Source organism: Cynocephalus volans, chromosome 6 (assembly GCF_027409185.1).
Source record: "Cynocephalus volans isolate mCynVol1 chromosome 6, mCynVol1.pri, whole genome shotgun sequence".
Lineage (NCBI taxonomy): Eukaryota > Metazoa > Chordata > Mammalia > Dermoptera > Cynocephalidae > Cynocephalus > Cynocephalus volans.
The window spans coordinates 143,152,503-143,179,182 of NC_084465.1; the positions used below are offsets into that span (position 1 = coordinate 143,152,503).

General features: G+C 40.0%; 1 protein-coding gene across 10 annotated transcripts in view; it reads left to right on the top strand.

Moving 5' to 3' along the window:
- KIAA1217 (KIAA1217 ortholog) overlaps positions 1 to 26,680 on the top strand; it is a 296,465-nt gene that overhangs the window by 200,738 nt on the left and 69,047 nt on the right. For 9 of the 10 annotated variants that reach the window (XM_063100372.1, XM_063100373.1, XM_063100371.1 and 6 more), the window contains 2 exons: positions 1,849 to 2,047; positions 5,939 to 6,032. In XM_063100372.1, the coding sequence (XP_062956442.1) occupies positions 1,849 to 2,047; positions 5,939 to 6,032 (293 nt within the window). Of the gene's footprint in view, positions 1 to 1,848; positions 2,048 to 5,938; positions 6,033 to 14,396; positions 14,733 to 26,680 lie in introns of those variants that run through there. The other variant, XM_063100380.1, reaches the window with a different exon arrangement.

Sequence of the window (26,680 nt, forward strand, 5' to 3'; positions counted from 1 at the left end):
TGAGGTGACTCTGTCAGAAGGCACCCTCCTCCCCTCCCCCATGCCTGGTCTGCCAGAATCCAGTCGGTTGGTTTGGACTCTTCTGTCTCCTATTGTGGCTGCAGTGGGGACCTGCTTGGCTGCATGATGTGGGAATAGAGAGATGGGTATCTTACTACACCATTAAAAGAAAAAGTTCAGTCAGGCGTCCCGCTTTCAACTCACTCTGTGCTCCTGACTTCAGAGGGCCTGGTGCCTCACCTCCTGAGCTGCCCAGGCCCTGCGTGTTTTATGTCCAATTCCTCCCTTGAAAACATAGGTGTCAGCTTTCTCTCGTCTACTGTCATTTCCTCTCTTGTTCCCTTAATTCTTTGATGTATGCTCTGTTACTCCTGGTTGTCATTGTAATGGAATTTCTGGAGGAAGTAGAGATAAATTTGTTACACGAACGGCCATATTTAACCAGAAATCATTCTACGCCCTTTTGAGTCTCTCTTGCCAAAGCTTACTTACCCTAGGGATAGTAAATTTTCACAAGAAGTGGGATTCAAGTTGAATGTCCATGTCAAATTCAATGATCTTAGCATCGTGACTTAAAACAACTATAATCTTTTATTCACTTATGATTCTGCAATTTTGGAAGTGTTTGGAGGGGACATCTCATTTCTGTTCCATGTGCCCTCAGCTGGGGGAGCTCGCCTGGGGCCGGCGGGTCCACTCCTGGACAGGGCTCATCCATGTGACCAGTCAGTGATTCTGGCTGTGGGATAGGTGTTTAGCTGGGGTTGGCGGTCAGGGCTTTGGTTCTCCATGTTGCCTCCCCATATGGCTAGGTTGGCCTCCTTAGATGCTGGATTCCGTGAGGGAACCTAAAACAAGCTCGCCAAGAGGGCAACCTCCACTGTGCAAGTACCTATCAAACCTCTATTTTGCTTCACACTTGCTGATGTCCCATTGGCCAAAGCAAATCACATAGCCAAGACCAGAATCAATGTGGAAAGGGGCTACACTCCACAAGGGTATGAATAGTAGGAGGCATGGTTCATTGGGGGCCACATGCCCCTGGGAACTCTAAAATTCTGTGATCCATGCTGAGGATTTTCTTTGTGTAACTTACTTGTTCCATTTTATTTCTGAAGCATTGGAATGCCAGGCTCTTTTCTTGTAGATAAATCAGTATGGTATAAATATTCAATGAATATATATTAGAACCACAGAAATATTGTAGCATTTCCACTTAAAATGTTTCTGAATGAACTATAAAGACTTAAGCTATATTGCTTACCCATTGCTCAAATGATTGCGTTCCTAACTAGTGAAAGACATGGGGGAAAAATCACCCTACAGGGTCAGATTTCTTTTTTTTTTTTTTTTTTTTTAAAGATGACCGGTAAGGAGATCTTAACCTTTGATTTGGTGTTGTCAGCACCACGCTCACCCAGTGAGCTAACCGGCCATCCCTATATGGGATCCGAACCCAGGGCCTTGGTGTTATCAGCACCACACTCTCCCGAGTGAGCCACGGGCCGGCCCCCAGGGTCAGATTTCTAAATATACCTTTCAAGGAAATCAAGTATTGTCTTTTGCTTTGGGCTACCAGAGGTTAGTTAGCTCCTTGTCTTTTGGGGTTTAAAATAGTTGGGAATTTGCTTCTTTAACACCTGCCTGGACTCCAAACAATAAAAGTAAGTATTTATGTGATAACTAGACTATGCATTCTTTGGAAATTCCAAACATATATCTCTTGTTACATGCTTTCTCAGCTTCTCCCGAAAATTCCTAAGTGTGACAGCTTAGAAGTGGCTTAGCTCGTGCAGCATTTTATGAGACCTGATCTGTGACTGATAACTTTGTTTCTTTTGCATGCAGGGGTTCTGTATCTCCAGTATGGAGATGAAACCAAGCAGCTCAGGATGCCGAATGAAATCACAAGTGCAGACACAATCCGTGCTCTCTTTGTAAGTGCCTTTCCTCAGCAGCTCACCATGAAAATGCTGGAGTCACCCAGTGTCGCCATTTATATCAAAGATGAAAGCAGAAATGTCTATTATGAATTAAATGATGTAAGGTAAGTATTACATCATTTTTTTCCTGCTCACCTGTTGCATTTAGAGTTTGGGTGTTATGTGAGTGGGGGGGGGGCATTATGTTTTGTTTTTGATGGGGGTTTTATTGTTTGTTTTTCTTTTGGTTTACCATATTGCATCTAGAGAGGTTTTTTGTTTACCATATTGCTTTGCCAGTGTTTGCTCTGAGTCCTAATTTCTCTGTGTCCCGGTAAAAAAAAGCACAGATAGCACCCTGATTGTCAGGCTCAACTCACCCAGGTGCAGATTCACTCTCTGGCTTTCTACAACTCGTTTACAAGGTATAGTTTACAAAGATGAAGACAGACTTCTCCTATGTAGGTCTTTGAATGTCACATCTGAAAAGAACAACAGAAAAGCTCCAGTCCACATTTTATTTAAGAGTTAAGGAATTAAGGCCCAGAAAGGTGGTGGAGAGACTTGATCAAGGTCGTAAGAGTTGAAGGCAGTACTTAGTACTAGAACTTTCCCAACTCCCACTCCAGTGCTCTTTCCCCCATAAAAAGAGCCTGTGGAAATGTTATGTAGTGATCCTTCTGGGTCATTATTTACATCTAACAAGTTAAAATCAAAGCAGTGGACTCTGTTATTTTTCACAAGGAAAGGGGCTGAAAAGCATTCTCACTTTTCAGTTGTGTATTAAAAGTTGCCCTTTACCCAAGGATCTCCCTTTTCTTGTGGACTTTATCCTGCACCTCCAGTTGACTATACTCTAAAAGTAGGTTAAATGGATCCATGCTACTGCAAGTGGCAAGGAACAAAAGCATCTGTTGACTGTAGTGGTGTGTATAAAACAGAAGGGACCCATTTTATCTGTCCCAGCCAAACAACATGAGAAACAGGACTTAAATCAACACAAACAAGCCAGTTGCTAGTATAGCCTCTAAACATTTTCGAACTCAAAAAGATTATTGAATGACTAATCCAGCCCTTTCATTTTATGGAACCAGAAACTCAGATGCATAAAAGTTAAGGAACTTATTCAAGAGCACACAGCTGGTTAATTCCCAAGCCCAGCCCCAAACCTGGCTGTCCACATTCCCAGTCAAGAACTTTTTGATCCATTAGAATGTTCCCTCACCAAATCACTGGGGTCAGGACTTGGGGTTTCTGGGCCCCTGCCCTGTGGGAATAGCAAGCTGTCCTGTTTCTTCATTATGGAATTAATGGCTACCACCTTTTTAAAATATGCCTCTAGCGCATAACAAATGTAAACTGGTAAGTACCTCACAATGATCACAAATGACATATTTAGGCTTGTGCCAATGTGTATGAGTAATTTAGCTCTTTCAAAGTTTGACACATGCCCTAAGGTATAGGTGCTACATCTGTTTCACAACTTTCCTGCTTTTCAAGACACGTTTAAATATTCATGGGTATCAGAAAACTCATGTTTGTTTTTGAAATAAATTATTAACCAAGCTGTCATTAAAAAAAAAGGAAGTTTGAATTTACAGAGCGTGAACTTAAACATGAAATAATCCTATTATATCTAAAGAGTACATTTACGGTAATATAATCCCATGTAGTGTTTTCACATGGACGTGCCATTTTACAACCATCATCTTAGATTTCTGCATTTGCAGCTAGAGGAGCTGAGAGATACAGTATTAGCAAGTCAGCATGAAACTAAGCAATGTCACTCGATCATGGACCTCAGGGCTGATGACGTTATCATGAACAATTGGGTCCCACTGTCTTGCAGGCCATGCAAGGATTTTTATATTACAATGAGTCAACATTTTCTAGAGCCTTTCCCAGCCTCAGTTAATGACCACTTTTACTTTTTGTGTTTTGGGAAATGTTGAAAAGTAGTCACAAAGACAGAAGTAAACACAAAGATGTGACAGTTAAGGTCACGATCCTCTTAACTGGAAACCCAGCTGATAAAGTACATAAAAGCAGCACTTGAGAGAAGAGATGATCAATTTAAAACACTAATAATCCTCAGTTAATATGTTTACATCTGCAAAAATTATCATCTTGTGGATCCTTAAGCTGCAGTCCCGATAGCCTGATTTTTTAAAAATTTCATTTAAAATGTTAAAGTGGAAAGTCGTTGATTTATAAATTTGTCTGTAATTTTACTTTTCTGTTTCTTTGATTTACATGTAAAAAATGGACCTAAAAATGTTCAAGGGAGAAAATGTTTTTATTTGGTGATGAATATAATGTTTATGCTAAATGATGTTCTTTCCAGAGAATTTATTCTGTTTCTTTGCTTTTATGCATAAGATGCTTCAATTACATCTTATTTGAATGGTAGAAGACATTCTTACAACCAGCATTATTTAAGACAAAAATAAAGTATCGTGTAGGCTTTCACTGAAGACAGTGGCTTCAATCTTTTAAACTCAGAGACAAATTACATTTCACTCCTTCAATATTTTTGAAATGAGAGCATATTCACTAAACATTTGGCTATTTCATCATTGTGTTGGGTTCCTCATATTTTCCTTAGGGAAATGCTATAGAGAGTTCAGGTCAGAACACTGTGTTGTAAATGTTGCCACAGTAAATACAATCTGGGCCTTTACTGTTGGTTCATATCAGATGAATGTTTCTGAATCAATCATAAACCTACCACATGTATTTTAAATACTTTTGGAATCACAGTAAGTTTTTCTCATGGCTTAAGTGAGGTTTTCAGTTTCTTTCATTGTCACATGTGACTTCTTCCTCTAGCCAAAGGGTGAGTTCCTTGAGTGAATCCCCACATTCTTGCCTCTGTGAGTCCCCGTTTCATATTAACCTACCCCCTTTTAGTAACGAGGACTACAAACTCCCCCTCAAGCAGACTTCTAATGAGCTCCTTGAAATCTGGAGCAACCGTGCAAGCCTGGGCTGGTCATTGCTTCAAAGCAATTACTGGCGGGGATATTTAAAGGGGAGAAACAGGACTAGTCCAAGGATCCGCCATTTCATTTAAAATAAAAACATAACCCAGTAATCCCATTGATTGTGGTCGGTCCACTAAATGTATCTCTGCACCTGGAGGAAGGGAATCTTTTCTCCTGCACATGTTTCTCTGAGCTCACCGCACCGGCATTGGAGGGAAGCACAGTGTAGACAGGGCGGAAAGGGCCTTGGGTAGCACTTCTGCTGATAAACGCTGAAAATGGAGGAAGAAGACATTCATGTGCTCTTCAGTCATTTTAAGGTAGGCTCTAGGCTAGGCGTGGGATTTCTGTCTTTCTCTGCGGCATGACACCCGGTCTGTGCGTGCTGGATTCAGAAGGAGAAAAGAATTTATCTGCTGCTATTCCTTCTTATCCAATAATTCAATTTGTATGTAGAGAAGTATTTTTTTTAAAACCCACTATGGAAGAAAAAAAAGCATTGTAAAGATATTACTTCTTATCTTTGTGTTACTTCTTTTTTCTGGACTGCAGATACATTTTCTAGCCAAAAGTGTTTGAAGGCAAAAACACTTTATTCTTGTGTGTGCATGTATTAGATAAGCAGTAAACCAGGTGATTGGACAAAGTAAACAATTAAATGCTTAAATATTAACCAGATCTCTTTGAACATATTGTAAATACTGGAGCTTTATAGTTTTTTAAAGTGTTAGCTTCACCTGCTCAGAATCTTGAAAAGTTCATAGCTACCTGATATTTACAGGTGGAAAGCTACGGTAGAAGAAAATACTTTCCTGGGGAACAAGAAAAGGGAAGAAAAGCTGAAGTCTTTTTCTTCTTTTTCTTATTTATATTTGCATGTTTCCTGGTCAAAGAATTTTCTGTTTGGTTTATTGTAGACAAACTTTGGCTTGTCTGTTGCTGTCTTTTACCTGATCCTAAAGGGCAGGCAGAGGAAATGGCCAGAGTAAGGCTTCTTTCATCTGCCATAGTTATCGATGTTCTTGATTCCAGGAACATTCAGGACAGATCACTCCTCAAAGTGTACAACAAGGATCCTGCACATGCATTTAATAATACACCAAAAACTGTGAATGGAGACATGAGGGTAAGTGTTCCTGTTCTGTTTTTCATTTTCTTCGGTGGGTCAAACCACCCTTCTTCTTGCTTGTACTCCTGATATAATCACACTCCACAACCAGGTTTCTGGGGTTCTCACCTCTCATCCTGTCTGATGATTCAATATTTGTTCCTTGGTAGAGAAGTAAGAGCTCCTGATCATTTGGGGCAAAGGGATTGAAATAGGCTGGACATATCCTAATTCATTTCTAAGTATGGAGTTTAGTTATGTCCTCACTCTAAGAAGGTCCTGAAAATCTTCACATAAAAGGGTCCCTGGTTCCTAATACATTAACTTATTCAGAAGATCTTCTGCATTTTTTTCTCAATTAAAACTAAACTAACATTTCAAAAACGAAAAACAAAAAAGCACACAATTGCATGGAAAAATCTATGAATGTCCTTACAAATTAGCTATTCCAAGTTCTAACATTCTAATTTAATTACTTTCTAATCCAGAACTGTTTGCTGTTATACTGCATTAAATATTATCAAATCTCTGAACCACGTTGAGGGCATAGTACAAAAATCTGCATGATTTGGGAGCTAAAACTCTCTGGATTTAGATCTTCTCAGGAGATTATCTGAACATTCAAAGCATACATACTACAGGAATATTTTGAAGGAAACAGAAGGGGAAACTGAAAAGACAGATTTTAAGATCACATTAATGCAGGTCCACTAGAAATGGACTGAGTTCTAACAATAATGCTATGTTCCTCTGTAGCAAAAATGGGAAGTAAAAAGATTAACTTCACAGCTGCATCCCCCTCTCCCCCAACCCACACAAATTTAGAAGATGCTGCACTGTTCTTTATTATTTTCTCTGTGGATTAGCACTTGGCTGGATGCTGGAGTTTAACCCGGGGGGAGGGGGCACGGGGGACCACTAATAGGTGTTATTGCCAAGGAAACCTACGCGCTGTTCTGTCCTGGAGTTACAGTACTGCTCCTGAGTAAGGCTTTCTCTGCTTCCTGACAGCATGTATTAGTTTCCTATTGCTGCTGTAACAAATCATGACAAATTCAGTGGCTTAAAACAACACAAACTTACTATCTTATAGTTCTAAAGTCTGTAGACTGACACAAGTCTCATTGGTCTGAAATAAGGGGCCGCCAGCAAGGCTGTGTTCTTTTCTGGAGGCTCTAGAGAGAATCTGTTTCCTTTTGTTCTTTTCTGCCTTCTAGAAGTCACCTGCATTTCTTGGTTTGCAGTACCCTTCCTCTATCTTCAAGCCCAGAAAAATAATGTCCCTCTGATCCCACTTCCATGGCCATATCTTTAACCCTCCATAGTTCACTTTTAAGGACACTTGTGATTATGTTGGGTCCATCCGACACTCCAGAAAAATCTTACTTTGAGGCCAGCTGATTAGCAACCTTAATCTCCCTTTCCCATGTAACTTAATGGAGTCATAGGTTCAGGGAATTAGGATGCAGACTTCCTCGGGGGACCATTGTTCTGCCTTCCATACAGGGTATGTAAGTTTAGGACCAAGAAAGACGCCAGGAGTTCCACCAGAAAGCTCCAGAAGAATTATTGTGTAATTCTGGACTGAATATGAGCGATGACATTTAGGGATCAGAGCCTACACTTTCGGAGGAAAAAGGCCTCTAAAGGACTCCACTGCTGCTTTTTTATGTCAGAAATCATGTGTGATTTGAAGTAAAGGCTGTGTTGCTACTTCAGAAAATCCAGGATTTGGAGTTCTAATTTTAGCCAGTTCACGTTAAATGTAAACCAGAGCTACGTGAAGACAGATTGAGTCGTGCCAGTCATGAGGCATGGACTGAATTCTACAGTACACTTTGCCTTATGTTACTCTGTTATTTTCTTTCTGGGTGACATTTGTAACAGTCTTTGCTTGCTTTGATATCTCCTTTTTGATATGTCCAGCCTTCAAACTGGAGTTCCATGGTGCTCAGAGTTCTGTCTCTGTTACGTGGAGTCATTCCCACCCAGACGCCCAGAATCGCCTCTGAGGATATTGTTGATGGCTGGGGAGGACGCCTGCTTTAACTCTTCAGCAAATGTTGGGACCAGCAGCACGGACTGAGACCTTCAAATATTAACCATATAGGCTTTGTTCATATGATTAATATTTGGAAGTTAACATACAGAACTCCTTCTGTGGATTTCAGTAAAGTGATTCTAGTTTTACTTGTAGATGAGACCCTATTTACCCCTTTTTAAGGTATCCACAGCCTAGTTTAAACACCATTTTTTTTGTATGAGAAATTCAACCATTGTCACCAAAGGAGGGGACAACAAATCTTCGCCCCTAAGCCAACAGAAAAGTTTTTATGTCTCAGTGAAGACTACTTAGAAACAAGAAATAGAAAGCAGTTTCAAAACCAACTAAGTGTGATCATGCCTGTAGTTTGAAACTTAGCCCCTATTCATAGATTCCAGAAACTGAAAGACATGGAATTCCTTTCAGCCTCACCTTTTGGCTCTGGAGGTTGGAATTCTTTCTGCTTTTCCAATGAATGTGGCTCTGTTGCCATTAAAAGACGTGAAGTTTTGTCAAGCCCTGCCTGTAGCCCCAGCTGCACGACTCCACTGCTCATGGTAAAGAGCAGAAATAGAGAACAGAGGAAGGATCAATTGGTGTAGACTAAACCAAGCTGCACGATGGGTTTAGGGGAGCTCCATCCTCCTGTATGTTTGCAATGTGGCCATGAAGGAATGTGACCATAACTACTCACATGAGTCAGCCACTGCAGCTCTGCCTCTGATGTCATTAGACTTCACTTCCCAGCCTAGGGCAGACCTCCCAGCTGCCCACTCAGCACCAGTAAACATGCATATCATGGAAAGCACTGGCTAAAACAAGCAAGGGGCCAACCACAGCAATGCCAGAACTCTGCTTGGCCTCGATATGTTCCTTAAACAGTGGATTTAATATCTTGCCTTTGAAAGAAAAGAAAATGTAAGACTGCATCTAAAACAGTGGTTTTATGATGGGACTGGTGTTACTCAGGAAGCATGTTAGACGATTACCTCTGAGGTTACAGGCCTCAGAGTGTGCATGACATGTACGTGGCGGGGAAAACACGTGTCAATTTTTTCATTTAGCATCTAGCTGAGCATTTTGGAAGCTAATCTATCTACCGAGACCTGTGATTCTTGAGTGGAACTGAGCACACCTGGCCCCTGATTCCTTACACGTGGGTGCAAATCACCCTGATCTAATTTAATCTCATGGCTCTTGTTTCCTTATATCAGGTAGTAGCTTTGATGATTCCATTTCCAAGGGACTGAGCTCACCCTATGGAACAGGCCCTTTTACAAGATTTATATATGTACTCACAGGGTTTTTAGTTGACAAATGTACCACTCAAAGATGAACTATTTCATGCCGTGGCTCTCAAAGGGTACCAGTGGCCTCCTATTTAACAAACCAGAGGGCTTTTAAATAGTTTTTGGGCTTCTCCGCCTTCTAGTGTGCTTTGAGATTACTTCCCGAGGTTCTCTGCTCTCATCATTCAATGCTGACGTTAATTTCACTTGCGTGTTTTTAATTTTTACTTGTATGCAGACCACTGCCAGATTTGCATTTGGAACACACTCCCCAGCATTGGCCCTACATCTTAAATTACTTCCTAGTACCCAAATCAGTCACTGCCTCCCAATCCTCTTCTATGTGAGCTTTGTGTTTGATGCCCGTGAATGGTCTCCGTAGACAGCACTGGTTCCCATTACACTGCCACGTCTACATTCCTTGCCCACATTCAAACACAGCCTCCTTCATTCACTAACTCTTCTTCCTTCTCTTGACCCCTAAATGGTCTTCAGTGTGTTCAGGCAGCCTTCACCAGTTTTGTTTTTAATTGGATCTTTTTTTTATCTGAACCTTTGCATTTGTCATTTGTATCTTACTACTGATTTAACTACTATATCAACATGGATGACCCTTGAAACTATATCCCTAGCTCTGCCATCTCTAGAGTTAAAGAACCAAATGTTGAGCTCCTAAATGGTGGTCTTCACATGGATATTCTTCCAGTGTTTCCAATGTATCCTGTTGAAGAAAAAATTCTTTATCTCTTTTCCCCCAAAACCTTTTTTTTCTTTTTTTTTGTGACCGGCCTCACCGCGCTCAGCCAGTGAGCGCACCGGCCATCCCTATATAGGATCCGAACCCGTGGCGGGGGCGCTGCTGCGCTCCCAGCGCTGCACGCTCCCGAGTGCGCCACGGGGTCGGCCCATCCCCCAAAACCTTTATCCTCCTTGATTCTCTATCTTTTTAAGGATGGAGTGGCTGTGATGGCATGTGTGTGTGCACACATGCACAAATGCACACATGTGCACATTCCATGTTTTGGGGCATGGGGAAAAGGGATTTAAAACATTGAGTTATCAATGATTCTTCTCTTGCCTGACTCTACTTTCTGCAACACATCTAGCTAGACACCAGAACTTGTCCATTTCACTCTGCAAGGTCTCTTACAGATGATCCTTCTGCCACTGCCTATACCATCATTCTTACAATAGCTAATTTAGCTGAGCATTTATTAAGAACTTCCATGAGCAATGTTATTTAATCCTCAAGACAAAATGTGCAGGCAGGTATTGGTATAAGCCCCCATATTTGCAACTGATGAAACAGTTGCTTCTGTTAAGAAATTTTCCCAAGGCCGCACAGCTAGTGAGTGGCAGAGCTGAGATTTGAACCCAGGCAGCTATGCTCCATTTCCAAGGTTCGTGGCTGCAGCTCTGCTGCCGTAGTTGCAGCTTTCACTATTTCTCTACCGAGCAGCCTCAAAGTTGTTCTCCTGTTCCAAGTGTCTGAAATGCTTTCTCCCTCCCCACATATCTGCCTTCAAAATTCCACCCACCTAATATATTTATTACAAGACAATTGCCCAGTTCCTTCAACAAACTGCTGGCACGAAAAAAGTATGGGAGTGAACGCTTAAGTTTTTCAGCGGTTTACTATACTATAATCACCAAATGTGATGTGTGTACCATGTTTGGATCCTGAGTAAAATAAACCAACTGTAAAATGGATGACCCTTGAAACTATATCCCTAGCTCTACCATCTCTAAAATTAAAGACCCAAGTGTTGAGCTCCTAAGTGGTGGTCTTCACATGGATATTATTTTAGTGCTTCCATTATATCCTGTTGAAGAAAACATTCTTAATCTCTTTAAGGGGGCATGCTGCACATTGCCCTTGTGTTATAACCATTTAGGTGCATGTTCATCTCACCCACAAGATTATAAGTTCTTCAAAGGTACAAACCATATTATTTTCCTCTTTGTATTCCTCCAAAAGCCAGTCATGTCATCTTAACACATGGTGAATGTGGAGTAAACACTTGTTAAACAGGTTGCTTTGAGTTCTATAATGATAGTGCCACAAATACTGTATTATCCATTTTTTGTCATTAATGAAGACCCACTGTAAAAATATCTCTCTGTTCTCATCCCCAGAAATACTTGTGCTTCTCCTGGTTTATTTTTATCATATGGACACTTTGAATCTTGTAAGTGATCATTTTCCCTCTTTGTTGCTACTCTGCAGCTTAGAATTAAATTTGTGGCCCACCCACAGCAAGGGCACAGGCATTCACGGCGTGTATTTTGTGTGTTGGCTTTGTTCCTGGCCTCTCTCTCTTTTTTTTTTTTTTTTTTTCTTTTCTGGCCTCTCTCTTTAATTTTCCTGCTTTGATCTTCTTTTTGTCATACATTCCACGTTGCATTTTTTTTTTTTTTTTTTTTGCAAAATTGTAATAATTTATGTGAACTCTATTAATTTCTTTATGGAATCTGTTGGGGTATAAATAATATTCATTATATACCACTGTTGTTCTGGATATAAGATTACAGACCTTTTTGTGTCTATAGAGTAGACAGTGTCTTAAGTACTTTGCATATTATTTAAGCTAGTCAATAACTTTGTAAAGGAGGTATACTGCCTACATTTTTACAGATGATAAAACTGAGGTCAAAGAGGTCTTTCCCAAGCTCATGCAGCTGGTAAATGTCAGACATCACATTCGAACCCACTCCTTTCTGTTTCCTTGTATTCAGCCCACAGCCTCTCTTTCTTGATATTTCCATGGAAGTTTTGCAAGTTTTGAAATATGCTCCTAATAAGATTTTTGAGCATACAAAATATCCTTTATTAATATTTGTTTCATTTCTTAACTCCATTACATATCTGATGGCATGTTTTTATATTTAACTTTGCCCCATTCTGCTGTCTTCTGACTGCCCTAAAAAGATACCCACCAAAAAAAAAAAAAAAAAAAAGAAGTATGTGCCTATTTAGTACGTGTGTCTGCAGTGGCCACAGAACTCGGAGCTTGATTTTCCACAGGGCAGTGTTCTGGTTGAGAAGAAGCATTTGGCATTTGGGGGAGATGAAGCAATCCTATAGAAAAGGAAGAGAAAAGAATCCTATAGAAATGAAAGCTCCAGAAAACACTTCTAGCGAATTTCCTTTCATTTGTTGGAGGTCTCCCTTGACCGCACCGTAGTATCTGCCTTCATTCACGTGATGACAGTGGGATCAATAACTGACATTGATGATGTACTGACTCTGTGCCAGGTGCTGTGCTGAGTATTTTGCTCGTATTTGCTCCATTTGATATTTACAATGCAATGTGAGCGGATTCTTATTACCTTCCCGTTTTACGTGTGAAAGCTGAGGCTTAGAGAGGGTAATGAACTTGATCAAAGCCACTCACCTAGTGATATGTGGAGCTGGATTCAGAGCTTAGACAGACGAGCTCGAGAACTGGTCTTCTTAATTATGCCAGTAATCACAACTGTCCTCTCCCACTACTGTCTGTATCTTCAGGGTTTATGGTCATCTCCATGTGTCCACGTGCCACCCATTTCTGAGGCCCTAACTCAAAAGCCACTTTCTTCTCTCCCTCTTCTCTTCTCCAGACCTCACCACTGTCCCTTCTCGGAGCTTCCACAGAACCTCCCTCCCTCCCTGCTCCCTCTCTTAGCACGTCCACCTTCTTCTGCCTGCGTTGTAGTTATTGATGTGCGCGTCTTCAGTTCCTTTTTTTCTCTGTTTCATTCATCTTCACAGTCCCGTGGCTCTCTCAAACAATGTCTTACCCCAAGTAGTTGGTCACTAAATATCTGATGGAAAAAGCTACTTAAGCACTTTCCTATCACACACTTTCAGATAATACCTTATAATACCTTATCTACTAACATCAACACGATCATTTGTAAACGTAAACGTTTGAGGTAAAACGCATTTCCTAATTTAAACCTGTATTGGTTGCTGACCAAAATAAGAAATAAGAATGTATCATATCCCCACACCAGCCAGCTGCCCAAAAAAAAAAACCAGAAAGAAGAATGTATACCTGTCCTAACAAAATTCCCCAGTGATAGCAATTAATAACCCTGAAGCTTAAGATGATAATAACGATAAAGATTAAAACATCTGACTTTGTCAGATTAAAATAAGCAATTGTCAGAAATGCACACTTATCTTTTGGGGAGGAGCAATTTTCAGAAGATAAATTCACCTATGGTAGAAAGTAACCTAAATCTTCAGATAACCAATCTGAATTAGACAGATTTTGTTTTGCCATATTTAAAACTCACTAGGACAAGTCTTGCCTTTAGACTGAGTTAGGAGTATTTCAGATACCTCCAAACTTATAAGATAGGGGTGATGATTTTAGAACAGTTCCCCTAACTCCATTATTGTGAAGGTTCACTAATTCCTTCACCCAGTCATTAAGAGTCAAGTCCCTCCTCTGACCTAGGTTCTCGTGCAAGATCCTGAAGATATAATGGTGAACATGATAGGTGTGGTAACTACCCTCACAGACCTGACAGTTCAGGAGAAAATCAGAAAAGCCAATAATCAATAATGATACGGACATCTATCATTTTTCACATCAGTTCCAGACTACATGAAATTGTTGCCTTCGCTCTATTATTTGCCTGAGTTAACACTATGTAACTCACATATGAGTACCTAATGATAATGAGGTCTCTTTTATGTTGTGCCTTTCTGAAGGCAAAAATATGTTTCCATTGCAATTGATACGGTATTACTCTTAGTGAAATGATTAGCTAGCCAAACACATTTTAATACAGTGGCTATTCAGAACACGGCAGATATTTTTTTCTTCTCTTACTACTTCCAGTTATAAAGTCTTATTTTTTAAGAAGCAAGAAAGGGTAATATAAGCATATCTGATATGCAGCTTCCAAGTGATTCAAATCTCATCTTTCCTGCTGCATGGCTTGCTTTTCTTTGCACTTTTTTTTTTTTTTTGTCATTGAGAGGTTATGACAACATGAGCCATACTGTATTTATAAACATCACGTGTTTCCTCGATATGGTTTGCAGTTTCTGCCAGACAGAACACATGGAAGAAACATTTCTCGTTAGCTCAGCATTGGTTTTAGTTATGCTGATTTCCGGGACAGGAAAAATGCCTTCCTACTCAGATTTAAGTTTCATAGAGTAGAAACTAAATCTCTGAATATCCGTGAAATAGTTTTAACAAGGGTGTATGCTGCTCCTTTAAACCACATATTTTGACTAAAAGCTTCCTTCTGTAAAAAACCCAAGCCTTGCATTTTGTCACCATGAAGACAGGCAGAGCTGGAAGCATTCAAGAGATGGGTGGTTTCAAGGTCTCTGCAAGTCTAGAAAGTTTCTTCTAGAAAGGAAAGGTTCACGGAAGATGTAAGGTAAGAACTGTGCCTTTATAATGAAATAGAATCTTCAGAATTTTTTTGCCATGCTCTGGCACATTTACATTCCATTGAGTTAAGCTTCTGTATTCAAGTTCAATTCAATAAAGAATTATAATTTTAGGTTTTTATTTTAACTTTTTGCACAGTGCTTAGAAAGAAACCTCTTTGTTATTGGCATTAGACTTTAAAAATCTACTTAAATTACAGCCGGTTGTCTCCAATCTATAAATCTTGTGATCTACTTTCTGTTTAACCTTATAATTTAGAAAAGGGTTTAAAGTTGTCAACATAGTTTGCTTGTACAGATCTCATTGATTTATGTCTTTTGTGGCAATTTTCAATCTTTTTACAAATATGTGGGCTCGCATTCAGTTTCTGAGACAAATGTAGATAATTTGTAGGCATGGTACAAATGGGCAGGGAAATTAGCATGTGTCCTTCAATATCCTAGGGAAAAATCATTTGGTGTTTTTTCCTTGTGAAAATCACTTTAAATTTTAAAATAAAAATAGCTCTTTTATCTTGGCTTTGAAAATTTGTAAAAGAAATATCAATTTAAGCCTTTTGAAATAACATGAAAAACTCCTACAGTTTTTAAATAACAAATACAGGACTGTTATATCTAGTTTAATGATTGCCTGAAAAAGTCTGACAGAAATCATATTTACTTGAAATAACTGTGCTGTCTTACTCTTATAGGAGTTCAATCACAATATTTTGCATTAATTTCTTTTAAAAGAATTTAATTAGAGCTACGTCCTTTTAAGTCAGTCTGTTTCCTTTTGGGTGTACATGTGTGCATGAGTCTGCTTTTCCATATTCCTGTGGATATCTTTATCCCAGTTTATAGATGAGTTAATAAACATGAGAAGTTGTTATATTCAATGTGGTCTAAATAACACACATGATTTTATTTAGTCATCATAATATCCCTACAGCATAGGTACTATTATATCCATTTTAAGATTAGAAAATCAAGGCTGAGAGAGATTAAGCAACAAATCACACACTAGTAAGTAGCAGAGCTGGGATTTAAAGGCAAGCTGACTTCATCTTCCCAATTATTGTTTTTAAGTCCTACACTGCACAGCCTCACCAGTAGCTGAAAGCTCTTGATCTAGAGCCAAATACAGATAACTTACCTTGAACATAATGATAATAAATAAGTAATGTTTATTTGGCTTCAAGATAAATTATTTTGTACTTTTTTGGAAGTTTTTTTTTTTTTTCTTTTTATTAGTATCATCAGACCAATTATTTATCCAGGGACCTGGTTACAACTTACTCAGAGTGAAATGAAAACAATGTTCATTGTTTTCATTTCCGTTGTGGAGATAGCAAAACATACTTTGGATAAGCTACTCTTTCCTGCAGAGACCTTTCCTGCTTTCTTCTTTGCTTCACGTGCTGTGTTGCTCATAAAAAGTATTTTCATGGGACAGAGCAGGGAGGTTATTGGTAAGCTTGATTTGGAAGTGAGAAATCATCTTGCAATGGAGACTGGCTAACTGCACCTGCCCGCCACTGCCCCCCAGGCTTCTGGCAGAGCTGTCTGGAGGGGGACAGGAAGAATATTCAAGAATGTTGCAGGTGAAGGGTTCTGGTATCAGGGCAGGTAGATGAGCCACCTTGAAATCAGAACTTCACCTTCAACGTTGCATTCCCCCCCCCAAACCCCACCCCCCACAGATTGAGACATCAGCTCGACAGCAAAAATATCCTGGTGATTTGTGATGCAAAGTAATGACATCAACATGGGAAGCAGCTACTCATCACAGCACAGAATTTGGGCTTCAGAATCAAGGCAACTCGCTTCCAACCCTATTTCAGCTTAAAATCCAGGATTGGTTAAACAACCAGCACAGCTGAAAGTGGATTGGAACAAAATGTTTCTCCTCCTTCAGCAGGTACTGGGGTTAGCTCCTCAAGAGTTCTGGGCTGCAGCTGGCTGGAGTGCAGGAGAGGTTTTTGCCACACCCTCTGTCCTTTGATAGCCAAGCCACATCCCTTTTCTTTTCTCTTGTAAATATAGATGTTAGCGGAAATTGCCTTTGACAGGGAGCGTATGTCCTTGTGTTTTCAAGTTGTGTCCCATGCACCTACAGGTTGTTCTGTTGCTGGGGTTTTGTTTTTCCGTATTCTTTGTAGGTCCCCATCAGGGTAGCCCAGACTGTACTAGGTTGTTTCCTACCACATCTGCAGGCTCTCTGAGACCAAGACCCCACCCATAGAGGGCTCCTAGGTGGCCATTCTTATCTTCACCCCTTTCCTGAAATTTCTTGGGTGAGCATATGTTGCTTTTATATAAATTTGGGGGTAGGGAGAAGCACACATTCATCTTTTAAAGAGAAAAAACACTGGTCACATGTTTGCTCTCTGTCCTGCTTTTTCCCATGGGGTAGGCGGTTCCTTTGCTTGCATGTAATTTGCAGGTGTGATAGCTACTCTGTCCACTTTTGAGGAACTAGAGCTGGCTACTTTAGATTTGTGACTGGGAAGATATATCTGACCTGTGTCACCAGTGCTCTGTCAAGAAACAGGCCTGACTTATTTGGAGTCTTGGAGTTTCAGAGGTGGAAAGAATGACTTAGGCATCCTCTTTTGTAACTTACATCTTAAGTGGAGACCCTGGAGACCCCAGAGTGGTTGGAGTGACTTGGTGAAGATGACAAAATAAGGAAGTGACAAAAATAGGGCTGGAGCCCAAGCCACATGTCCCCCAGACCAGCCCGTTATCCATCCCCCGTGCTGTGTCAGGCTGTTCCTGCTTTTGCTCTCATCGCTCTGGGTCTCACGAGGTTTATTTTCTTGGCTGATTTAGGAAAAATCTATATATTTGACTTCTTTTAGACATCCATGTTTGTAGTTGAGGATAGCCAGGTTTCACTTACTCTCCAGAAAGCAGCCCAACTCGCTCTCTTCTAGATTCTCTCACTAAAAAAGAACCAGAAATCCTGTAGTAGTGCCAGAGATCATTAATTGAAAATGCATGGGCCTGGACCAAAAATAAATAGATTTTGAACTAACCAGATTTAGGTTATCCAATATTTTTATGGAAGAAAAACAGGTCATCAAGGCAACTGAAAAACAACAGCTGCTTCAAATTATGAGATACTTTGAATAAGCAATATTGGCTTAACAAGGTTGTGTAGTATTATGGCATTATTTTAAAAATTAGCCTCTTTGCTATGGGAAATAGCTCCTGCAATCACTCTGTGTGAAATGTTATTGTACTACGACTCAAACTACTTTCAAAGTTGTTTCTCACTTGGAACCGGTGATTTTAGGTGGCTCATAGAAAAACAGTTTTTTAAATTTTAATGATTATATAATATTGTTTTTGATGAGTATTGGAAAAATTGGAAGCACAAAGAACCTGAGAGTTAATGACTATTATTGCAAAGGATACAGCTAAGAAAAAAAGACAATTTAAAACTGTCCTAAAGAAAAAGATTAAATGAGTAAGAGTGCAGCTGGCGTGGGGACACGGCCCAAATGGTGACAATATCTCATCAACACGTGAAGTGTAGAAACTGAGGCTTTCAGACGAAGCCCAAGTTGGGGGTTCGTGGAGGGGACAGAGTAAAACTTCGTTAAAGATTATGCAGTTGAAAAAACAAACGATTTTCATGTCCTCATCAGATCTGATTCTTCTTTTAGGAGTTATCAAGACGTTCAGCATCTTATTTGGCACAAAAGAAAAAACACCACTAACACCCTCCATCTTTCTTAGATACAGAAAATAGACTTGACTCGGTTGATCAACACATGTACTTGATTTCTTTCCTTTTTTTGTTTCTTTAACTGTGACATCAAAGGTCACGCTTTGCCTTGTTCTGATTTCACACTTTGAACTTGTTTCTTTTCATTTGCCCTTGATAGAATAGGAAGAACTGCCAAACAAAAACCCAAGCCACGATAAAAAATTGTAGCAATATTGATAGTGGGGTGGTTTCACAATAGCCGGGGCCTGATGTACCATGTGCTTTGACCTTGATGCGTGTTTTTCATGAACCTTACCACCTCTAAAGTATAGGATTCATGATCAAGGTCCAGCAGCTCCATCCAGGCTGAACGTCTAGTACCTTCCCTTGCTCACGTCCAATGAGGAAGGATAATGAATAAAACATTCTATAGATGGTCAACCCCTTGCAGTAGGGACTGAGGGAACATTCTGGATACATATCAAAGTGGATACCATCTTTGCTTGCCTTTAAAAACAAATCTAAAAATGTATTTCCTAGCAGCTGCGTAACTACAAAACAAAAAAATTTGCTCCACTGCAATGCAATTTACTCACCAGATATCTACAGGGTTCAGACCTTAATGCTTCTGAAATTTGCTGCCGATTTTACTGTATATATTTAGACCAAGGAACCTATTAGCTTGCTATCTGAGAGAACCTCTGCATTCTCATGAAAATGAGAAATGTGGCACTGTTGGCAAGCTAAGGCTATAATTATGTTAATCTGACCATTTGAAGACTGAAATATGTTGTTTTAAAATGTTTCTGTATTTTTATTATGCGTAACAATGATCTGAAAAAATTTAGTGAAATGCTAATAAGTTTCTATTCAATATAGTTTTGTGCCTAGAGTGCAAAAATGAGTCAAATGTGGAATTTTGATATTTTTAATTTTGGCAGAGAATTTTTATCAACAGATACTTATTCATATACATAGTATATCTTAATAATATAAAAACTACCCAAATATAGTTTTATATTTCAAATATAGATACAGTGAGTATATGTGCAAGACTGTCTTGGCATATATGTTCAGTAACAGAACACATCCACATTTGCATTAAATCACCACTCTTTGCTATACCAAAACCAAAAAAATAAGGTAAAAATTATTTTTTTGAGCAATACCACAAGATAAGTGTTTTTCTATCAGGAACTACCCTGAAGCACCCAGATCACTGTTTTTATACAAATGCAGGACAGGATTAGAGTGGGTAATGTAGTTGAAATTCTGAGAGCATCCAAAAACTTGAGCTAGTTGATTAAGCTTCCTCTTCACCAACCAAAACTTTTATTCTGGCCACAGGCAAGTGACAGCATGGATTCTCCTTCCATTCCCAAAGAGAGGTTTTCCCAGGTGATAAGATGGGAAGGGAAGGGTAAGGATACAAAGCAGAGATGTCAGTGACCTCCCAGCTCATAATTATAAATAATTGAAATTTGAATCTTCTGTTGTCCTACCAGTATGAAATGAATGAGGAGTCATCTATATAGCCTGATCTGGGTTCAGAATTGTTGATTAAATTGGGAATGGGAATGAGGAAAGTTCTTCTTGAATGCAAGTCTGCAGCATACAACTGGGCTTTTTTCTCATGGTTGATGTCTTTGGAATCACACCGCATGGTGTTCTTACGTTGAGAATCTCCATATTCAGAATCTCCATTCTTTTGTGAGTCTTTGTATCTCAAAAAAGAACGTGTCATTCTCTTCTTCCCCCTGTGAATATAGTAGCTTGGATGTTATCTATTTTATTTATTTTGCTCTGCCTAACAACTCATTAAATGGGCTTATGAATGTTTATTGGCGATATCAATAATAATACGTGCTGGTAGCACTTTTCTGCATGCGAAGTGACATAGTGCTGATTTAGCTCATCTGGTATTCACAGCACCAGAAGGGAAAGTACAAAAGGTATTCCTGAACCAATTTAGCAGCAGAATCAGACTTTCAGAGGAGTTCTGTGTCAGGACCACAGTCATGGTCACGAGACCATAGCCAAGAAGAGATTCTCAGGAGGAGAAACCAAGTCTTTGATTCATGATGTAATAGGGCCTCCCTTGGGTAGGGTGATGGGGAGGAGTATGGATTGATGAGGATGATGAAACCCCTTTTTAAAAAAATTTATTTTGGAAACTAATTTGTATACTTCAGTACATCAGAGGCAAGGTCACCAGAAAGGAGCCAACGTCTTGCTGCCTTAATTTTAAGAACCTCCCCTCCTCTATATATTGACCCATATCTTCCTGTTCTCTCTGGGAATAATTTAGCCCCAATATTGTTTTTCAGAAAAGGGGAGAAAAGTAAGAGAAAAAATAATACAAATTTTAAAAGGGGCAGTCAGAGGAATATAAGCTACTTTTGGAGCATGTTTCTCTTTGAAGTGAGTTTAAAGCGCTTGGTGCTAAGCATGAACTTTGAAAGGTGCTCCATAGATTGCAAAGCATTTTCGTCACATGCCTTACCTCCTGTGTGGCAGAGAATTCTGTCCTTTAAGGAGGCAGGGGGCAGGGGGAGCAACTAGACAGTGTCTACCCCCTCGCCCAATGTGGGCATTATGGCATAGGAGCGTGACTTCTTTACCTGGAGTCCCTGGGCCAGTCGCTCTCCGTTTTGTTTTTCAGTTTCAGGAATGCAGGGCTTCCCTTGAGTGTAGGAATGCTCAAAGGGCTGACAGTCTGGTGCTGGGACACAGGGAAGCAGATGCTGTCAGTGTCAGAACCTGGTGGGGGAGCAGGGACAGCTGAAGACTGGCTGAGCTCCCTGGCTGTTGGCGCAGGGCACGGCATGGCAGGGTGTGGGCAGAGGCGCCTGCCAAGCCCAGCCTCAGGGCGTGCACGGCTCCCAAAGGGGTTGTCTTTGAGGTTGTTATTTATCCAAATAAGGCGAAGCTGTGGTTTTGCTGACCATCTCAGATTTCGGGACCGTGTTCACTGGCTGGCTGGCTGACTTGATATTTGAACTGAAAACACGAAGGTATTCCTTTGAAATGGAGCACTGTTGTGGGGCTCACGGATATCCTAGAGTCATTGTTTGGAAGACTTTTTTCCCCCACATTTGTAGATAGCATTCATATGATCTAGTCTATTTTACCCTTCTGTTGTGGCTGTTGCAACACTCAGTAGAGATGACTTTCTTCATCGGGTCCAGGTATATGTGGACCCGATTTTACGCAGAAATAATACTCATCTTCAGGGGTCCTTGACCACTGCCCTTTTTTGGAAGAGCATTCAAAGAAGGTTGGGCCTCCATGCTGACTTTTAACACTAGAGCACAAGATTGTTCTGGCACTTCATAGATCTTGACCCTTTTATTTGATTTTGAGTAAGACCCTTGAAGTCTCTGGGCCCCAGTTATTCATTGGTGAAATGGGGATTATAATATTTATTTGATGGGAATGAGCTGAGAATTACATAAGGTAATTCTGGAAAGCATTTGGTAAACAGGAAGTCTCCAAAAATATTAGTTTCCTTCCCTGATTCCATCTTCTCCTAGCAGAATCAGTTGAAAATATTCACTGATAGAGAAATTCTAGGTAATTATGATTGCCACCCAAAGTTTAATAAAGTCACCTTTCTGAATTAGGATGTAAGCAGGCTCACAGTAAATGGAGATTTTGATGTGAGCATACAGTGAGTGACCCTGTATTACCAGGTCCCTGCACTTGTGGATCTCAAATAGAGGTCCCTGGACCACCTGGGGATTGTTTAGAATGCAAATTCTCGGGCACCACCCCCAGACCTACTGAATCCGACACTCTGCCTGTGTGACCCAGTAATCTGTTTTAACAAACTCCTCAGGTGATTCTGATGCAAGCTAAAGTTGGAGAGCCCCTGCCCTACAGCAATTGTCTGGTTGGGACAGTGGTCTCTCCACTCCTTCTGGGCACCTGGACTTCCCTACCTCCTGTTTCTGACCATACCTTACTTCCTGCCTGGAACCTCTTTCTTACCTTCTGAAATTCTGCTCATAATTCACAGACCCACTTAAGTCTCACCTCTTCAGAGAAGTGTTCCTCAACTGCTCCAGCCAGAACAATCTCTTTCTTCTATGAGTACCAAGAGTTTTGTCTGTTGTGCTCATTTAACACTTGGCAAAGTTATTCTTGCTTTGTCTTATTTTTAATAATCATGTACATGCCTTATTTTCCCTACTAGAAGGTAAGTTCTTCATGGGTAGGAATTCTGTCTTACAGATCCCTTTTCTGTCATCAGCCTTAAACCAGGGCTTTGCCTACTTAGTGGCTACACAGTTAATATTTCATGGACTCACAGAATCTTGTCGTTGGAATGAGCCTTACAGAAAGTCCAGATCAGACGTGTTACTTACAGATAAAGCAACTGATGTTAACACCTGGACCAGAAAGCAGCTTCCCCTTCTCCATGCTGCACTGACTGCTGAGACACACCCAGGGACATTCAGGGCCACTGGACCACTCCAGGTGCTCTTGTGTTCTCTGCCACAGACTCCAGCTAAACTCAAGGAAAACAGATGGGTTTCAAAGTTACATTCATTTAATTTATAAACCTGGAACCTCATAGATTCTTTCATAATTAAAGATAACAGCGAAAGTACAACTTTTTCATTCATGAGCCTGTATAATTGTATAACAAATGGCATCTATTCCCAGTCTTACGTGTGAGAATTTTCCCAGCCCACACACTCATTACTCCTAGGGTACCCATGGAACTTCTCTTGGTTTCGAAAGTTGCTGTTAGGAGTACAGCGAGTGGCTCTTCTGAATCCAGGAAGGTCTGGCACAGAGGCTGTTCTGATGTGGACCTCCATCATTGTTTTTTTGTGTGTTTATTTTGAGGGAAAATTGTACTTGGCAGACTTGTGAATTACTGTCCTTCAGTGCTATCCTCTGGGGCTCCTCCCTATCGCAATCCTTTCCTCTCGTGACATGTGGGCTGATATTGTTCAGCTGAAGATCAAACTAAAACACCTTTCGTCAAAAGTCATCCATAACATTCCCTTTAAAATTGGCTTCGCTGGCATAGCTCATCCTCTATTGTATGTTTGTTCTATTACTTGATAATAGAACCAGCACATATTGTACCAAGATCGATACAAAAACAGAACAGAATGCAGGCAGCAGGGTGATTCCAGGAGAAGCACTAAGATTATAACACGGCTCTTCAGTGTAGGTTCCAGAAAAGCTGTAAGGAAGGAAGAAGGAGAGGTAAAGGGAGACATGAGGCAGGTCTGAAGGGGTTAAACCTACCAAGGAACACTCAGTGGTAGGAAGCTGGGACTGCTTGGGGCTACTGGAGGAACAGGAGTCCTGAGATCTGAGTAGCTCCATTGTGAGTAGACAGTGACAGACCGAGGATAAATGGCCATTTGATTTCCAAGTTGGCACCTACCATTCAGCAATGTGTTTAGCACCACTTTCTCTAATAGGCCCTGAAAACTATCTATCCTTTAATATCATCAAACTAAAATATATATAGTTTTTAATTCTCACATTGTTGTAATCATCGTAAAGCTATACAACGCTGTATCCAACTTTTTTCACTCACAACCTAATGAACTTGGTCAGTTTCCCTGTTGAAAGGAAAAAAGGGCATAGAGCAGAGTGATGGAGATCGGATGTCTCTGTCAATGGTATATGTATCTCTGAGAGGTGTGGTCCCAGGAATGTCACCCAGGAGCAGAATGGGGATCATAATGGTAAGAAATTTTAATTAGATAGGGCCTAGATATTTTAACCCATAAATAACCTGATGTCTGTGACTGGTGATGACCATATTTCTGTTGCTCATAACAGAATACCTGAAACTGGGTAATTTATAAAGTAATAGAATTTATTTCTCAGTTTTGAAGGCTGGGAAGTCCATAGTCTAGGAGGTGTATCTTGTGAGAGCCTTTCTCTTGGTGGTGACTCTCTGCAGCAACTCAGAGTGTCACATGGTGAGAGTGGCCTGAGCAAGAGCTAACCTTCTCACTCGGTCTCCTTATAAATCTATCAGAACCATGCCCATGATAACTCATTATTTCATGAATGAATTAATCCATTCCCAAGGGCACAATCATCAAGATCCAATCACCTCTCATAGGCTCCACCTTTCAAATAATGTAATTGGATTTCCCACCCTTAACATTGTTACAATGGAGATCAAGTTTCCAATACATGAACTTTTGGGGGACACATTTGACCCACAGCTATAACGTACATGTGTGTGTACAAATACGTGTATGTATGTATATACATAGATACACATACATAACTAACAATGATGTGGCAATATCTATATAGTGATAAATAATGAGCGTGTATAATATATATAAGTACTGCATATGTAAGATAATATATAAGTATAACCTATACTATATATCTGTTAACTAAATAAAATGAATATATAATTAATATGACTAATTTTGAGACAAGTAAATAAAACCCAATACCACGTTAAGAGAGTATCTGGATAATTAGATCCCAAGCCCGCTGAGATGTCCCAGTGATTCTTTTCCTTTGCTGTGAAAATCTGGACCTGTGAGTGGAGCCAGTGCAGGACTTCTCAGATGGAGGTTCCATGTTTCACACTGAAGACCAAAAATCAAGCCAGTAGCCCTTCAGTGATTCCAGCTGAGAAGGCATGAGGAACTTGATTCTTTACAGAACAGCTTCACTACTTACTAGCGATGTGAAATTGAGCAAGGTTGTTAACTCCCTGTTCTTACGTTTCTAATTATTCAAATGGGGATAGTGACACCTGTCCTATGTCTTTCACTGAGTTCTGAAACCCGTGAAATAAATTCACAATTGAAAGCACTGTGCAAACTGCAAAAACTACAGGATGATTATTGGGGTGTGTGGTGGGAGGTAGGTCAGGGGAGCATTTAAAATCCTTTGTAGAGTAAGTGCAAATAAATCAGTATATTATATATTGCAGAATGACAAGTTAAATAGGAGTTTCAAGAACTGTCATAAAAGGAAAAATAAAGTCTAAGGCAGGAAAAGTTATAGTTGGGTGACTTAGATGACTTACTAGCAACAAATCTAGAAAACACTAAAAGGGAGTTGTGCATAAAAGATCAGTGTCTATCTGGGAAATGGGTGGATGTACGGAAATGGAGATAAGTAATGAGTTATTTGCACAGTTGTTGCAAGTGGTAGAAAGAAGATATTTTACAAACTGTAACTATTTTAGGTACGAAAGGAGGTTGTCCTTGGCCTGGATAACACAGGAGTAGCCCAGCAGCAGATTATCAGTGAGAGGAGGACATTTTTCTTTTACGTGTCCTACAGCTCTGCACAGATATTGATTGTAGCTTGAAAGTGAAATGATTTATTTACCATTATCCCTTCATTCTGTTCCAGACTGAGATCTTTAATCACTGTTGGTCACAGAACTGGTCAGCCAGGTCTGGCACTAGAGGGCTTAGCGGAGCTCCTGATATCAAAACGTTTGTGGAAATAACACTCATCTTAAATGTAACCATAAGCTAACCATTGACTGGACCATCTCTTTCCTGAGAATTAACTAATTTTGGCATCAGTCTGTCTCATGTCTGGGACACATTCCATATATGATCAAATGAAACAGTATTAGGTTAACTAAGACCTTACAAATGACAACCTTTCCAATTTTAACAGTGTAAAGAATATGAATTTGAAATGTTTCCAACATAATAATCACTTCCCTTCATGATATCATCTTCATGTTTATAAACACATTTTAGATTTTTTTGGCATATGTATTTCTTAAGCCAATAAAAAAAAGAAGGGGGAAATAGGAATAATTTTCACACTACTATTGGCCTTACCAGAGCATAAAAATTATTTCCTGTTGAGGTAATGCTGAATATTTACTAGCATGTTCTTTCTTAACATGAACTCAAAAGAAATTATTTACACTTTGCTTATAGCTCTAATCAATGGAAGAGGGAAAATGAATAGTAGGACACTTTATACACTCCTGGGAAGAGTAATTTAACAACGACTAGAGCATCCCAAGGTAGACCGGGCTGAGAAGGATCTGGAAAAGTTATCAAAGCGGAGCATGGAGGTATTAGTGGTTAGGCGCACTCAGACTGAACCCAACTTTGTGGTGTTGATTTGAATGAGCCCTTCTCTGGACAGCGTGAGATCCACCCAGGCGAAGCCAACAGGTCCTTTAGGGCACAAAGAGATTGTTTAGGAAGTCAGCTTGTCTGATTCATTAGCTGGTACTCTGGAGCCTTAAAATATTGA